The 16574-nt window shown below is 41.1% G+C and overlaps 1 protein-coding gene across 1 annotated transcript; it reads right to left on the bottom strand.

The window, feature by feature from the left end:
* Positions 1 to 87: 87 nt before the first annotated feature.
* Positions 88 to 15654, bottom strand: nbn (nibrin). The gene is made up of 16 exons (XM_060870812.1): positions 15516 to 15654; positions 15110 to 15228; positions 12912 to 13039; positions 12547 to 12706; positions 11944 to 12047; positions 9646 to 9763; positions 8389 to 8579; positions 7820 to 7917; positions 7539 to 7677; positions 6088 to 6363; positions 5310 to 5967; positions 3482 to 3547; positions 3171 to 3332; positions 2972 to 3085; positions 2771 to 2820; positions 88 to 784 (listed from the first exon to the last, which is right to left on the bottom strand). Exons 1-16 carry the CDS (start codon positions 15547 to 15549, stop codon positions 754 to 756), a joined length of 2448 nt encoding a protein of 815 aa, XP_060726795.1. The 5' UTR covers positions 15550 to 15654; the 3' UTR covers positions 88 to 753.
* Between the last annotated feature and the right edge of the window lie 920 nt (positions 15655 to 16574).

The raw sequence follows: 16574 nt of genomic DNA, 5'->3' as shown, positions 1-16574 counted from the left end.
TCCATACTTTTCTGAATTACGAACTGAATTTCTGTGAATGCTTAAAAGTGAATGCTTGTACAATAAAAAAAAAAGTTTTGATACATGTTTTGTAAACATCATTTTATTAGAGATGATTAAATCTTTTCAAAATAGTTTGTTACTTTTTTTTTTGGCTTTGCTTAAATAAAAAGAAATGATTCATTATAAAGATTCAACTTGATCATTTGAAAACATGGAGGTTGAAAGCTGGTGGCTTGGTAATTTGTTAAGTTGTATTTTTAATGAATACTGTATGTTTCATGAAGTCTTCATGTTAGCGTTTTAACACTGACATCTGTTATATAATCCACAATACAAATAACATTCATCCAGTTGGGCAGGTATTGGACAGCAAATAAAAAAGTACGCTGTTTTTGTAGTGTCCAAGGAAATATCTGAAAAACTGGCTACTTTTATGAATAGTACATATGATTAGTCTTGGGATGTATCCGATTTTAAAAAGGTGCTATTTTTTATTGATATTTGTGATAGCTGTTGGAGAAAAAAAAGCTGTCTGCAAGTGAATCATGAAGGCTTATGAAAGATAACCAAATGAGAAAACTGAGACATTTTCAGAAATGTCTTTCATAATGGTTTAAAAAGTGAGCGTGTGAAACTGTCCAACTTGACCAATTGCTCGAAACATTATAATTGTAAACCAAAAAAACACTAAAACTGTGGGATCGGTTTGAACATTCGGATCAGTAAAACAAAAAAAAAAATTAACAATCTTCATCTTCTTTTAGTCGTCCTTGGATTGTATCTACGATAAAAAGAAAAGGAAATGAGCTCAGTGAAAAATCAGTAAATATTTTTACTTTTCTGTGACATTAATAAAACATTTTAGTAAAAACAGCAAAAATAAATAAACAAATAAATAAACAAACACATCTGGGCTTTTAAACACAGAGGAAGTGCAGCAGTATGAGAGAAAGAGAAGCCATGTTGACTGTACATTTGCTTAGCTCATGTGATGTTCCTTCTCTATGCTCAATTGGCTAAACATCATGATTCAGAGTTCAAACAGTTATACTGTAGTTGGCTGAAGGCAAGCTGTGTGTGTGTGTGTGTGTGTGTGTTTGTGTGTGCAGAAGAAATGGCACCACTTTTACGCAAGACTTACACTTCAGCTGCATTCTGTCTCTAGGCAACAACCATCATCCTTTAACAAACACTTTTCCTTCCCTTAGCTTGTTTAACTCTCACCGTGTCTCTGCATGCATTTTTACAAGAGATATCCATATAAATTTGTAAAAAAAAAAAGAAAAGAAAAGTAAAGCAAACGCTTTATTATTATCGTACTGTTTAGTGTAGACGTATTGTCGTATTTCTGTTTACACTTTCACTGGCTTTGGTTTTACTAAATGTCGTGCTTCGTTTCTATTACATCTATTCACTTACTCTCACTCACTCATTTTCTACCGCTTATCCGAACTACCTCGGGTCACGGGGAGATCGGGTGATAGGCACCATCAAGACAGGATACACCCTGGATGGAGTGCCAACCCATCACAGGGCACATACACACTCTCATTCACTCACACAATCACACACTAGGGACAATTTTCCAGAGATGCCAATCAACCTACCATGCATGTCTTTGGACCGGGGGAGGAAACCGGAGTACCTGGAGGAAACCCCCGAGGCACGGGGAGAACATGCAAACTCCACACACACAAGGCGGAGGCGGGAATCGAACCCGGTGAAAGGTGTGAGGCGAACGTGCTAACCACTAAGCCACCGTGCCTCCTACATCTATTCATATTATTTTTATTTTAATTGCGCTTCCTTTTAGCCATTTCTTATGCATATTTATTCCTAACATCAGCTTTACTTGAAATCACAGGTTTATATTAATGTGCCCCTTCTCGTATGGTATCGTTTCTATAGCAACAACAGACACTGCATAAACTCAGCCTAACAGTAAATGAATTAAAAATGGGTTCGAACGACGCTGAAGTTTCGCACGCAACAGGACAAGCTGTGTTTGTTGAACTTAAAGGGGAGGTACGGGGTGGATGGGTGCGGGGGTGGGGGGTCCGGCTGGTAGAAAACCGATGTTAAAAGTACAATGTGTAATACATTAATGCGTTAAAAATGCTAAAGACTGGTCAATTTCTGTTGCTGTGGTAACAAGAACGCCATCAGTCCATTTTATTTCAGGCTGCCTCACACCACCATGACCTGTTAAAGATTATTTTCCTATAACAGCAGACCGCTGAGTGTTTTATTCCTTACATAAAAGCATGAATAAAAAAAAAGCGTTATACAAAAAGCTAGCGTGCATGAGGGTTAAACAGAACAGACAAGAACTAAATAGACAGTTTGCACTGACTTGTTGTTTCATGCACTATAGCTCCTTACTGTCTGAGCCTGGCTTTTCTGTCACAAAAGCAGGCTTTGGATCTCTGCATGCCATGACAGCTTAGTGCCATTGGGTAAATCCACCTTGATTTGTCAGGGTCAGAGGGCAGCGAGGGAGGTAAATGTGTTACGTAAATATACCCAAGCTGGTATGCATGACTCTCTATAGATGTGTATTTTGTATAATGCTCCCTTCAGAAATAAAATCCTGGATGTCACTGTGGCCGTGAGAGCGTGGCCAAGCACTGTGTTTGAATCTTATATGTACTGAATACCTGTGGCTGCTTAAGGATTCTTTAGTTAGGAAGAAAAAACTTTAACTCTTAACAACGCGTCTCATCGTTTCCAAAGATCAGAGCGACCATGACATCAAACTCGGTCATACCTGAACAGGTCATCACCTAGAGTCTCATCACGTTCTTGCTGTTTCTCTTGCTGAAAAAAAAAAGTGAGATGAATTTCAACAGTTTTCTTTAACCTGACTATTTACACAAGTGGTTCTGAATCATTTTCCACCATTTATTTATTTATTTATCCATTTGTTCATATTTAAGCCAGCCAGATGTTTTCCTGCTTTCTCTCTTACCTCAGCTGCATCCCTCAGCCACTCTTCGAGTTCGGAGTTTTTGCTGCGGTTATGAGCAACCAGATCAGAGCCACCGATGATTTTGGGTAAGCCCTGAAGTCCAGGAACAGGGACCTAAAACCAATATTATAATAGAATGAGTCTTAAATATACACAAGTGCGTAATCAGCGTAACTCTACCTGTTGTTCTGTGACTGACCTTACGGAAACGTTTGAAATTCTTTCTGTTCGTATCACGGCTCTGTAGTGGCTCGGCCCTCGCCCTGCTGGGGGCCTTCACAGTCAGGGACATAAACTGGACTTGCAAAAGCTTACTAGGAAGTTCGGGATCTTTCTCAGGAGCAGAGCCTGAGCTTGAGGTCTACAAACCCAATACAGCATTAATGCATGTTTTTAGATTTTATCATCATTAATGATGCAATGATACTTTATTAAATACCCTCCTAATGACGCTTTTCTCTGGTTTTGTAAATAAAATACTGTTTTCTGTGTGTAAAAAAATAAATCTACCGTGGGTTCTTCTTTCACTGCAGACACTTCACTGTGTTTGTTGAAGCCGTTCGGGACATTAGTTTCCTATAAATTAAATGATATACAGTGAAAATACAAATCCATACAAAATCTTTACAACAATAAATGCAAAAAGCAGAGAAAGAGAAAAATAGAAGAACTGTACCACAAAAATGATCCTAAATCTGTCACCTAATAGAAATGTTCTTCAAGATTTGTTTCAAGCAACAATTAGAAAACTGTGCAAGTCTCAGGTGACTGATACTTAACAATTAGTGTCTCCTCTGTTCTGTTTTGTTACCCTCTAGAGAAACCACAATCCAGCCTTTTTTTTAACCCCCTACTCAATGGCGTAAGTTTGATTTTGACATTGGTGGGGACATAATGTATTTGTCATTGGTGGGGACATAATGTATTTGTCATTGGTGGGGACATAATTTATTTGTCATTGGTGGGGACATAATTTATTTGTCATTGGTGGGGACATAATTTATTTGTCATTGGTGGGGACATAATTTATTTGACATTGGTGGGGACATAATTTATTTGTCATTGGTGGGGACATAATTTATTTGTCATTGGTGGGGACATAATTTATTTGTCATTGGTGGGGACATAATTTATTTGTCATTGGTGGGGACATAATTTATTTGTCATTGGTGGGGACATAATTTATTTGTCATTGGTGGGGACATAATTTATTTGACATTGGTGGGGACATAATTTATTTGTCATTGGTGGGGACATAATTTATTTGACATTGGTGGGGACATAATTTATTTGTCATTGGTGGGGACATAATTTATTTGTCATTGGTGGGGACATAATTTATTTGTCATTGGTGGGGACATAATTTATTTGACATTGGTGGGGACATAATTTATTTGTCATTGGTGGGGACATAATTTATTTGACATTGGTGGGGACAACATTCCCCGTATTTTGTGCATAAAACTGTTGTTATAAGAATACTTTCTTACTCACATACCGGTAGCTGCATAATCACGTTGCATATTACTTCATACAACGGAATATAGCTGCAGCCTCCGACCTCAACACATTAGTGAGAAAGACAAAGCCAATCAAACAGCGACGTGGGTTAGAGAGCAGGACTCAAAAAAGGTAAAGGCCAGTCCTTTTAGAGAGGTGAGTTACAGAGGTGGGATTCATTGCAGGGGGTAGATCTGTTAACCGTTTGTGTTCCACAAGTTGCGCTATTTTTTTACAGAACGCTGTTGTAAAATATTTTTCACCTTATTTAATGATTCCTGGATAAATGTTAAATGAAATAAGTAAAAAAGCACAAGACACAGACGGAGATCAGTGGTTATGTATAAATATAAATATATATATAAATATATATAGAGGCTTGGTCGAATTATTGCTAGGGACAATTGAGTGTTCCCTGGATATTGGTAGGGACATGTCCCTACCGTCCCTACATAAATCGACGCCCTTGCCCCTACTGATCCACAAGAAATCCCCTGCCCTTTCCCCTTCAGTGAATTTGCTTTTCTGATATCTGCATGCTTTTCTTGTGTGGATTGTCTGAACAATGGTTAATCTGAATCATCTGAAAAGCCTGGTCGCTCTTTGTAAATGCTACAGTTAAGTGGTAGGCGTTGTCATGCTTCCTTACATCAACCTTTCTAACCAGTTCTAAAATACAGTTAGAAAAAGAGAAGGAACACGAATAACGAAACTTGACAGGAACAATAACTGGAAAACAGTCAAATATGCTTAGCACTCAGAACAAACCTAACGTGGACATCATTTAGCTGAAGCCAAATAAAAATAGTAGTATTAATAAATATAAGGCTCCCCTCACCAAAAGAAAAGAAACTTCCTCTTCTTTAACGTCTGCAGTTTTACGTCTGTCACTTCCTCTTGTTGAACCGCGCTGTTCCTGTTTCGACGCCTGCGTCTTACTAGACGTGACCCGGGCCGTTCTCTCTAGACCCTGCGTGTCCTGTTCAGAGTTCAGGCTTGTACTGCCTATGCTTTGCTGTTTCTCTGCTTTGCTCTGCTTGCTGAATGTGTCACTGCAATCCACCCCTGCAGTAGCTGTGCTTCTCTCCCCTTGATCCAAACGCTGCTTCTTATTAGCCGCTGGCTCGGGCGCGTCCATGTCCTCAGACATGATGGACTCGAGTTCCTCCAGAGAAACGTCTAAATCAACAAGTGCTACGGGCTCCTGTTCTGGCTCTTTCCTCTTCTTGAAACTGTAATTCAAATCTAAATTCAGGCTCACATTTTGTTGCAAGCCATCTGATTTGGAATCCGTAGCAAGACCTGAACCCAAACCGAGACTGCCACTGGAACCATACCGTGGGGGTGTATCATGCTGGTTTTGGGCTAGTTTTGAACCTAATCTGGAAACTGAGGATTTTTGTAGAGAAGGAGCCAGATTAGAGTTGCTTTCATCATCCTCTCGTCTGGAGAGTTTGGCGTCTGATAGTTCGGATTCGGTGCTGCCTTCACGCTGCCTGCAGCAGGACATCACAAATACAATAAATAAATAAATAAATAAATAAATAAACAAACATACATGACATTTCAAAAAGAAACCAATTTCTACATGTCTACATGAGATATCAGTGCCTTGCCTCTTTTTAATGGATGGCTTGAAGTAGGAAGTCAGTGATGCTTGCTTCTGTGGGGATTTTTTAAATGTGCCACTGTATTTATGACATTCAGCACTCTTCTGGCTTTCTGATTTGGCTTTCTTTTCTTCCTTTACATCACCGAATGAAACAGGCTCAGAGCAGGCAGCTGGCAGCTCTGTGGCCATTGGCAGCTTCCTAAACGTTGTTGCACCCAGTGGATTTACAGAACGTTTTTCTGGGGTCTCACCCACAGCTGTGGCCCCACATATGTCCATCCTACAAAAGTAAAAGTAGTTAAACTTTCAGAAATGCTCTTTAGATGTATTATATAGTCAGTGTGAGCTCAACTGCCTGAAAATAAACGACTAATGCTTACTCAACCAGAGACCCAGAGAGATTAGAGTTTTACTCCACTGCCTGAAAGAGCTGCACGCCAAATAATATATTATACTGTAATAACGGCACTGCTCTAGTTATTATATAACTTTTATAAAAGTCCCATTTACTTTCATCCAATATCCTGTAAATTTTAAAGGAAATTTCTTACTGCTGGGGTTTTTAGACACAATGCTGTATTGTTAAAATGAACTATAAAAAAGCCGCGTTCACACTGCAAGTCTTAACGCTCAATTCGGATATTTTGCTCAGATCTGATTTTTTTTTTTTTACCTTTTAAAATGTGGCCTATATCAGATACCAGTGTGAACTGTTTGCTGTTTCGAACTGACCCACATATGCAAACGAACAATAACAATGATGTCACACGCAGCACGCCGTTACGCTAAAGTTGGTTTAAATTAAATAAAGTTGGTAGTTAATTTTCGCTTTTCTTTCTAAATGTTTGTGTAATGGTAGCACAGAGACGCAGTGTTTTGAAAATTTTCGGATGTCGAGGGCAACTTTTGATTATTTGATCCATTTTGTAGGCGTAGTCACGTTTGTGTGCGTACTCGCCGGCGCATAATTGTGACGAATTTCGATGTAGATTGACGTAAAAGTCGCATCAAATCCGCCTTGGTTGTTCACACTGCGGCCACATTGGAAAAAATCAGATTTGGGTCTGATTCAGGACCACATATGGAAGTGGTCTGAATCTGATTTGAAAAAATCAGATCTGGGCTAGATTTGAGTGTTCACACTACTCCTGAAGAAGTCTGACCTGCTCACTTGACCCCAAACAAAACAGATTTGGGCCACTTTTATCTGCAGTGTGAACGTGGCCTAAGAAACAAATTCTGCATCCTCATTATTTTACATGCACCCAATATATAGCAGCTCTATAACTAATATAGTCTACTAAATAAACCGAAGTAGGTTGGTTATATGTGGTCAAAATATTTTGGTTTAGATTACAAATTTTCTCCTATTAGCGCGCTTGTTATCGAGACTGATGAGCCCTAACCAAAATGTTCAGACCTTGCGGATGCAAAGTGTTAAGTGAAATGTCCTACCTGCTGATACACTGAGATGGCTCTGTATTAACCACGTAGGCAGTGATGTTTAGGGAGGCTCCATGAAGCACCGTCTCGTCCACGGCTGCATTCTGGGAAAGTGTTGATTCAGGGATCGCTGGCCTCATATTAACAGATTCTAAAAGACCAAACAATTAGCTTAAAATGAATGAAATGTCCCATAATATCTGTATTCAATAAATGAATAATAATAATAATAATAATAATAATAACAACAGTAATGTACGTGTGAATGTGTGCGAGAGAAAGAGAGAACCCACGTGAATCCAAAGAATAGCAGGGATTGCAGTATGTCTGAATATTGACGTAAATAGCAGCCAGTCCGATCTCTGACTCAGCAATGAAACGTAAACCATTTCTGTGCCAGAAAGAGAAAGGGGGAAAGACAGAGGATAGATGTGCTGAATCAGGCAGATTTGTGGTGTTACTCTGGCAAAAGAACAACATAATACTCTCCGACATAAAGCGTAAACACTGACTAAAACAGCTACACGATGCTGATATGAATAATATTGTCATAAAACGTGTTCAAAAGTACAAATCTGTCATGTAACAAAGCAGAGGTTTTTAGGAATAATGACATTCTTTCTAATTGCTTTGTCAGTAGCAGCAATAATTACTGTGGTAATGAGACCGGGGTCCTTGAAAGAAAATCTGGAACGGGGTTATACAGTATTAAGCAAGCACCCTATTGCTACTATTATCTCTTCAAGACATCATCCCTCAAAGCTATGCTAAAAAATCTTCCTAGCTCCCAAGTCTTCCTCTGCACCATAAATACTAGGCTGTATAACCATAAAACGTATACAGACTAGTCACGCCGAGCTACCTGTGCAGAATCGAGCTGACAGAATTTGTCCATTTCTTGGTAGTAGGAGTCATCGGTGCTTGGGAGGATCCTGTAGCCATATCAACAACACAAACTCCTGTGGACTCTAGAAGTGACACAGGAAGAGATCCCTCCTCCAAAAGCTGACTGCTTCCACCTCCAAAACTGATGGCCTGGCTTAAGCGCTTCATCTGGTGAAATATACACAAACATATGAAATCCAAAGAAGAAATGAATGAAATAAAGAGAACAATTATGTTTCACTGTGGAATAAACATTGTCTATTAACCCAAAACATTCATGGCTGTAAAAACTCACACTGGGAACTGAACGTTTTTCAAAGGTTCTCCTTGTCTAAGACTTGCACAGATTTTCAATCTACACGATATCAGATAGATACAGATGAACTGGTCGTGGTTGCTCAACTGAAAAATGAACAGAAGCTCCTACAGTGGTTTCAGGAAATGTGCAATGATGCACGAGTGTAAGTTTAAATGGTGTGGAGTGAATATATAAGCAAAGAATAAAATACGACAAGGTGTGCAGTTACAGGTAAATGATGAATTCAGCATTCAAATTTCCTATTTGAACCTGGGAAGTGTTAAACTATGGTCAAAATCCGTGAAATTGAGGAAAAGGCGCCATAATGGAGACTTCCCCGATGGCTGAGATTGTCCCTTGTTAGTTTCCACCAGACCTAGCATAAGGCACTACACCTGATCTGCCAAGAAGGAAAGCCGTGTGCCAGGATCTGCTCGAAGCCCAAGTACCTGCCGAGTACCTGCTGGTTGGCAACATGCTGGAGTACACTGTCCTCATACGTGGATTGGCTTCACCCCTGAAAAGCACCATCAGAGCTTCTGCTTGCTGACCCTCTGCCAGCTCGGCTGCCTGTTCGCACCCACCCAGATATCACTTAGCTCAATTATTTTGATGGATAATCACGATTGTTTCTCCTCCCTATTTTTTGTGCACTTTTACCAGCTGACTCACTGACAGTGGAAAACACCATGAGCCACACAAAAGCCAGCAGGACAAACATAAGCGGACAAGAATTTAAAAGGTTACGAAGGTTATGAGTCACAAGTTAATCATGTGCACTTGATTATTTACAAGAAATAGCAAACGTGGTCTCAATCTGAGAATCGACAGTGAGAATTCATTTTTTACAATTGTTAATAGACTTCACTCAGTGTTTCTACTGTTGAGCCATTTTTTAAACAGCTGTGCATATATGTTAAAGTAAAAACATCTTGCCTGTTTGGTGTTGAGAAAGACAAAGGTTTTGCCTGCAAACAGAGTCTTTCTCTCATGACATGGTCCCAGGTCCACCTTCTCTTTGGCGATGCTCGGTTCTTCTATCTCAGGCCTGAAGCTGAACACGTACACACGTCAGGAATTAGTAAGCAAAACAAACTACAATAAAAATCATCCGATTCTACACAATATGTTTCAGAAAAAATAGTTTGGCTCAATTTTTCATTTGCCTGCTCCTGAACTGAGCAAATCAGGTCTTTTTTCAACCTAATCGGTCTGCGGGAGCGGCAAAAAAATGTACAGTATACTATCACCTTGCGTCAGTTTGTTTACATGCTCTGACAAATTACCAGATAAACGTTAGTGTTATTGTACAGCAGTTAATAAGTTCTGCAGTAGTATTGGTGACTAAAGTGCTGCTAATCAATAGATTAAATAATCCATCCATCCATCTTCTACCGCTTATCCGGGTCCGGGTCGCGGGGGCAGCAGTCTAAGCAGGGACACCCAGACTTCCCTCTCCCCAGACACTTCCTCCAGCTCCTCCGGGGGAATACCGAGGCGTTCCCAGGCCAGCCGAGAGACATAGTCCCTCCAGCGTGTCCTAGGTCTTCCCCGGGGCCTCCTCCCGGTTGGACATGCCCGGAACACCTCCCCAGGGAGGCGTCCAGGAGGCATCCGGAACAGATGCCCGAGCCACCTCAGCTGACCCCTCTCGATGTGGAGGAGCAGCGACTCTACTCTGAGCTCCTCCCGAGTGACCGAGCTCCTCACCCTATCTCTAAGGGAGCGCCCAGCCACCCTGCGGAGGAAACTCATTTCGGCCGCCTGTATCCGGGATCTTGTCCTTTCGGTCATGACCCAAAGCTCATGACCATAGGTGAGGGTAGGAACGTAGATCGACTGGTAAATAGAGAGCTTTGCCTTGCGGCTCAGCTCCTTCTTCACCACAACAGACCGGTATATCGACCGCATCACTGCAGAAGATACACCGATCCGCCTGTCGATCTCCCGCTCCATCCTTCCCTCACTCGTGAACAAGACCCCAAGATACTTAAACTCCTCCACTTGAGGCAAGGGCTTTCCACCAACCTGAAGGGGGCAAGCCACCCTTTTCCGGCTGAGAACCATGGCCTCGGACTTGGAGGTGCTGATACTCATCCCCGCCGCTTCACACTCAGCTGCAAACCGTCCCAGTGCACTCTGAAGGTCCTGATTTGAAGAAGCCAACAGGACAACATCATCTGCAAAAAGCAGAGACGAAATCCCGTGGTCCCCAAACTGGACTCCCTCCGGCCCCCGGCTGCGCCTAGAAATCCTGTCCATATAAATAATGAACAGAACCGGTGACAAAGGGCAGCCCTGCCGAAGTCCAACATGCACCGGGAACAAGTCTGACTTACTGCCGGCAATGCGAACCAAACTCCTGCTCCGGTCATATAGGGACCGGACAGCCCTTAGCAGAGGGCCCCGGACCCCATACTCCAAGAGCACCCCCCACAGATCACAACGAGGGACACGGTCGAATGCCTTCTCTAGATCCACAAAGCACATGTGGACTGGTTGGGCAAACTCCCATGAACCCTCCAGCAACCTGGTGAGGGTATAGAGATGGTCCAGTGTTCCACGACCGGGACGAAACCCGCATTGTTCCTCCTGAATCCGAGGTTCGACTATCGGCCGGATTCTCCTCTCCAGTACCCTGGCATAGACTTTTCCGGGGAGGCTGAGGAGTGTGATCCCCCTATAGTTGGAACACACCCTCCGGTCCCCCTTCTTAAACAGAGGGACCACCACCCCAGTCTGCCAGTCCAGAGGAACTGTCCCCAGACGCCACGCGATGTTGCAGAGGCGTGTCAACCAAGACAGCCCCACAACATCCAGAGAATTGAGGTACTCAGGGCGGATCTCATCCACCCCCGGTGCCTTGCCACCAAGGAGCTTCTCAACCACCTCGGTGACCTCAGCTTGGGGGATCGACGAGTACTCAACTGAGCCCTCTGCCTCTGCTTCCTCAGTGGAAGACATGTCGGTGGGGTTGAGGAGATCCTCGAAATACTCCTTCCACCGTCCGAGAATGTCCCCAGTCAAAGTCAGCAGATTCCCACTCCCACTATAAACAGTGTGAGCAGGGCACTGCTTCCCCCTCCTGAGGCGCCGGACGGTTTGCCAGAATTTCTTCGAGGCCAACCGATAGTCCTTATTAAATAATCAATAAATGAATTCATTAGCAAAAGAATTCTAAGTTGCTAGCACACTCACGCATCATAGGTGTTTAAGAGAAAGAGAAGTCACTACCTCTCCGCTTTGGGAAGGTTGTTCTTCTGCTGGACAGCTCTGGAGAGCTCTGTGAAGAACTGGGGTTTCACTATGGGTCGGCAGCACAGCAGCGCGCAGATCGTCTGCACACACAGCAAAGGTTTCACTTATTATACACACCACACATGCATTCACATAGATTACACCAAAGCAAAGGCATTAATCATTAGCACAGTTTATTACATTTTTTTACAGAAACATAGGGTTACGGACAACCTGAAGTCTATCCCATGGGACTCAGGGCATGAGGCAACCCACAACGTATGTCTTTGGACTAGGGGAGGAACCGGATTACTTGGAGGAAACCTCTAAAGCACAGGGAGAAACCTGGAAACTCCTCATATACAAATAAATTAATATAATATAATATAAAATGAATTGCAGTGAAAGTTATCACAGGTTAACTGTTTCTATCACTAAGCACTGCATTTGGGATTGTTAAGAGCCAGGGCATTTTTTACACTTGTAAGGGAATTTTTTGTTTGGTGCAAAGGTTTTCTTGTCTAGTCAAATGAACATAATGTAATTATGTAAGTATGTAATGACAGGAGGTAAAACCTTTTCAGTCAATGTGTTTCTGACCTTTATGGTGACTTTAACAGCAGGCATGACTAGGTGAGTACAATCCTGAGACCAGGAGTTGACCAGACAGCCCCCAAGAGCCTGGACGTCCTTGGAGAGAGTTGCTTTCCCTTCATTATCAACACACGATGAACAAACAACCACAGAATCCAGTTCCAGCCTGAGACAAATAAAAGGAATTTGACACAAATCAGCCATAATGAACAATACAGGTCTATACAGTATATGATTATAGTTCTTTTTAGTTGGCTGGAAGCACAGCAGTCTGAACTTTACTAGCTACTAATATTTCTGATCTGTAGTGTTACACCTGTCCCAAACTGCACATAAAACAAGTCCAGAAAAACAATTTAAGAAATCCACACCTAAACTTGCTCTGAAAAACCCCAAATGTCAGTTTGTCACCAGCATAGACAGTCTGAGTGGATCCAGACTCTAGCCGCTTGTCGTTGACAAAAGTGCCGTACTTGGAGCAGTCTTTCAGCGTGACAGCCTGCAACAATGTGAACACATCACTCATTTAGAAGAGAAGCTGCGCCATCTGCTGAACATTTAAGCACAAGTATTATGACTCAGATTTTCTATCATATGAAAATGTAGAGCTTCATTGCATCAAGAGAAAAGAGCTTACATGTCCAGCCTATTCATTTACAAATAAAGATAAAACCGCCTTTTTTCATTAGTATGCAAATGCTATTAAAAGTAACATTTTAAAAGCATGCTGTTACGTTTACATTATATTTTTACAAACCGAATAGTTTTTTGTTTTTGTTTTTTTTTTTCATTTGGGCCGGTTGTATTTTTTTAAGATCAAAACAGAGATGCTGGTTCAGAAATGACTTCTTATAGCTGTGTAATCAGGAACTAACTTGTCTCAAAGATTTTCCACAGCTTAAATGCAGGCAGCATTTTGATTAATTCCCTATAACTGCATGCCGTGCCTTTATTGTGTTTTATTCCTTACATCATTTATCCTCTAAAATAAATAACACCCTAAACTAAATCAACAATGTACACACCAAGCTTTTAAATCCAAACTGAACATGATCTTCTGATGGTCTGTAACTGACTTGAGGGAACTCGAATTACCTTAAAAGGTCACAGATATTGTTTGGGGGAAAATTAATGTAAATAAAGCACTAGTGTAGAAAAAAAGCACTAAATAAAGCACTAGTGTATCAAAAAATGCACTAAATAAAACACTAGTGTATCAAAAAATGCACTAAATAAAGCACAAGTGTAGAAAAATACACTGCATAAAGCACTAGTGTAGAAAAATACACTGCATAAAGCACTAGCGTAGAAAAAATGCACTAAATAAAGCACTAGTGTAGAAAAGTGCACTAAATAAAGCACTAATGTAGAAAAATGCACTGCATAAAGCACTAGCGTAGAAAAATACACTGCATAAAGCACTAGTGTAGAAAAAAATGCACCAAATAAAGCACTAGCGTAGAAAAAATGCACTAAATAAAGCACTAGTGTAGAAAAATGCACTAAATAAAGCACTAGTGTAGAAAAAAATGCACTAAATAAAGCACTAGCGTAGAAAAAATGCACTAAATAAAGCACTAGTGTAGAAAAATACACTGCATAAAGCACTAGTGTAGAAAAATACACTGCATAAAGCACTAGCGTAGAAAAATACACTGCATAAAGCACTAGCGTAGAAAAAAATGCACTAAATAAAGCACTAGCGTAGAAAAAATGCACTAAATAAAGCACTAGCGTAGAAAAATGCACTAAATAAAGCACTAGCGTAGAAAAATGCACTAAATAAAGCACTAGTGTAGAAAAATGCACTAAATAAAGCACTAGTGTAGAAAAATGCACTAAATAAAGCACTAGTGTAGAAAAATGCACTAAATAAAGCACTATTGTAGAAAAAATGCCCTAAATAAAGCACTATTGTAGAAAAATGCACTAAATAAAGCACTAGTGTAGAAAAATACACTGCATAAAGCACTAGCGTAGAAAAATGCACTAAATAAAGCACTAGTGTAGAAAAATGCACTAAATAAAGCACTAGTGTAGAAAAATGCACTAAATAAAGCACTAGTGTAGAAAAATGCACTAAATAAAGCACTAGTGTAGAAAAATGCACTAAATAAAGCACTAGTGTAGAGAAATGCACTAAATAAAGCACTAGTGTAGAGAAATGCACTAAATAAAGCACTAGTGTAGAAAAATGCACTAAATAAAGCACTAGTGTAGAAAAATGCACTAAATAAAGCACTAGTGTAGAAAAATGCACTAAGTAAAGCACTAGTGTAGAAAAATACACTAAATAAAGCACTAGTGTAGAAAAATACACTAAATAAAGCACTGGTGTAGAAAAATACACTGCATAAAGCACTAGCGTAGAAAAATGCACTAAATAAAGCACTAGTGTAGAAAAATACACTAAAAGCACTAGTGTACAAAAAAATGCCTGGATCACCAGAGGGGAAAAAAAAAACGCAAAGCAACGATTAGGACACTGAGTATTGTGAAATATTGTGGCATATACACATGATAAATGGTGAAGGGCTCGGTGTGAACGAAACTGTGTGTGATTTTTCACCTGCTCAGTGACAGTGATGAGGGCATGTACACGGCTGATCGACTGGTCATTGGACAGAAGGATGTCACAGTTCTTACGACCTACTACATGCTCCTTACCATCAAGCAAAGTGATTGGGCCTGGAAAGCATAACAATATCACACACACATTATATATATATATATATTTCAATTACATCATACTAAAGTACTAAACTACTACTAAACTAGATCTACTACTGACTTCCATGTTAACAGCATGCATTAAAGCTAAAAGTGATCTTGTCATTTTATCTTAATGACCTGGAGTAAATAATATACACAATGAGTGCACGTATTATTTATTTATAATCTTGAAATGCAACATAGTCCACATTTTTCTAGCTTTTTTTAAAGCTATTTTAAAAAAGGCTTTCTAAGCTCGCTACCTGTCCCCGGATCTGCAGAGTGTAGTCTCCACATTGCGCCGTGTCTCAAACACTCAACCCCTAATTTACGCCATTTCAGTCTCCGTCATGACAAATGACATGACGTTCACCAGCGTGTTTATTTCCAGCTAGTAAACACTTCCTGAGTAACAGTAGTGGCGCGTTAACTTTACAACATCCGGTGAGCGAGGGCGAGAGCTGTTTCAAAATAAAAGTCAACAGTTTCTCGTGCTATTATTCATCACGCCTTATTCTTGATTAGAACCCCAGTCCCAGCTGAACAAATAGCATGATACAGCCACCACCATGCTTCACCCTGCTTAGAGTGCTCTGTGGATGACTTGTTTGTTTTTGCACCAAGCATATCTTTTGTTTTTGCCCAAAACTCTACCTTTTATTCATCAGACGATAACAAACTTTGACACGTTAGATTGAGATCTAGCCATCCTAGTACATAGCCCAAACATGCAAAGAATATGAGAGATTGTTGTCAAAGTGATTTATACCATTTCAGTCTTCATCATCACAAGCTCTCTATTTACCAGTCGATCTACGTTCCTACCCTCACCTATGGTCATGAGCTTTGGGTCATGACCGAAAGGACAAGATCCTAGATACAGGCGGCCGAAATGAGTTTCCTCCACAGGGTGGCTGGGCGCTCCCTTAGAGATAGGGTGAGGAGCTCGGTCACTCGGGAGGCGCTCAGAGTAGAGCCGCTGCTCCTCCACATCGAGAGGAGTCAGCTGAGGTGGCTCGGGCATCTGTTCCGGATGCCTCCTGGACGCCTCCCTGGGGAGGTGTTCCGGGCATGTCCAACTGGGAGGAGGCCCCGGGGAAGACCTAGGACACGCTGGAGGGACTATGTCTCTCGGCTGGCCTTGGAACGCCTCGGTATTCCCCCGGAAAAGCTGGAGGAAGTGTCTGGGGAGAGGGAAGTCTGGGCGTCCCTGCTTAGACTGCTGCCCCCGCGACCTGGCCCCGGATAAGTGGTAGAAAATGGATGGATGGATGAATGGATCATCACAAGCTACATGGACAGTAAATGAATCTCCAGATTCA

The sequence above is a fragment of the Tachysurus vachellii genome, chromosome 5 (assembly GCF_030014155.1).
Source record: "Tachysurus vachellii isolate PV-2020 chromosome 5, HZAU_Pvac_v1, whole genome shotgun sequence".
Lineage (NCBI taxonomy): Eukaryota > Metazoa > Chordata > Actinopteri > Siluriformes > Bagridae > Tachysurus > Tachysurus vachellii.
This window is presented reverse-complemented; position numbering and strand designations above follow the sequence as displayed.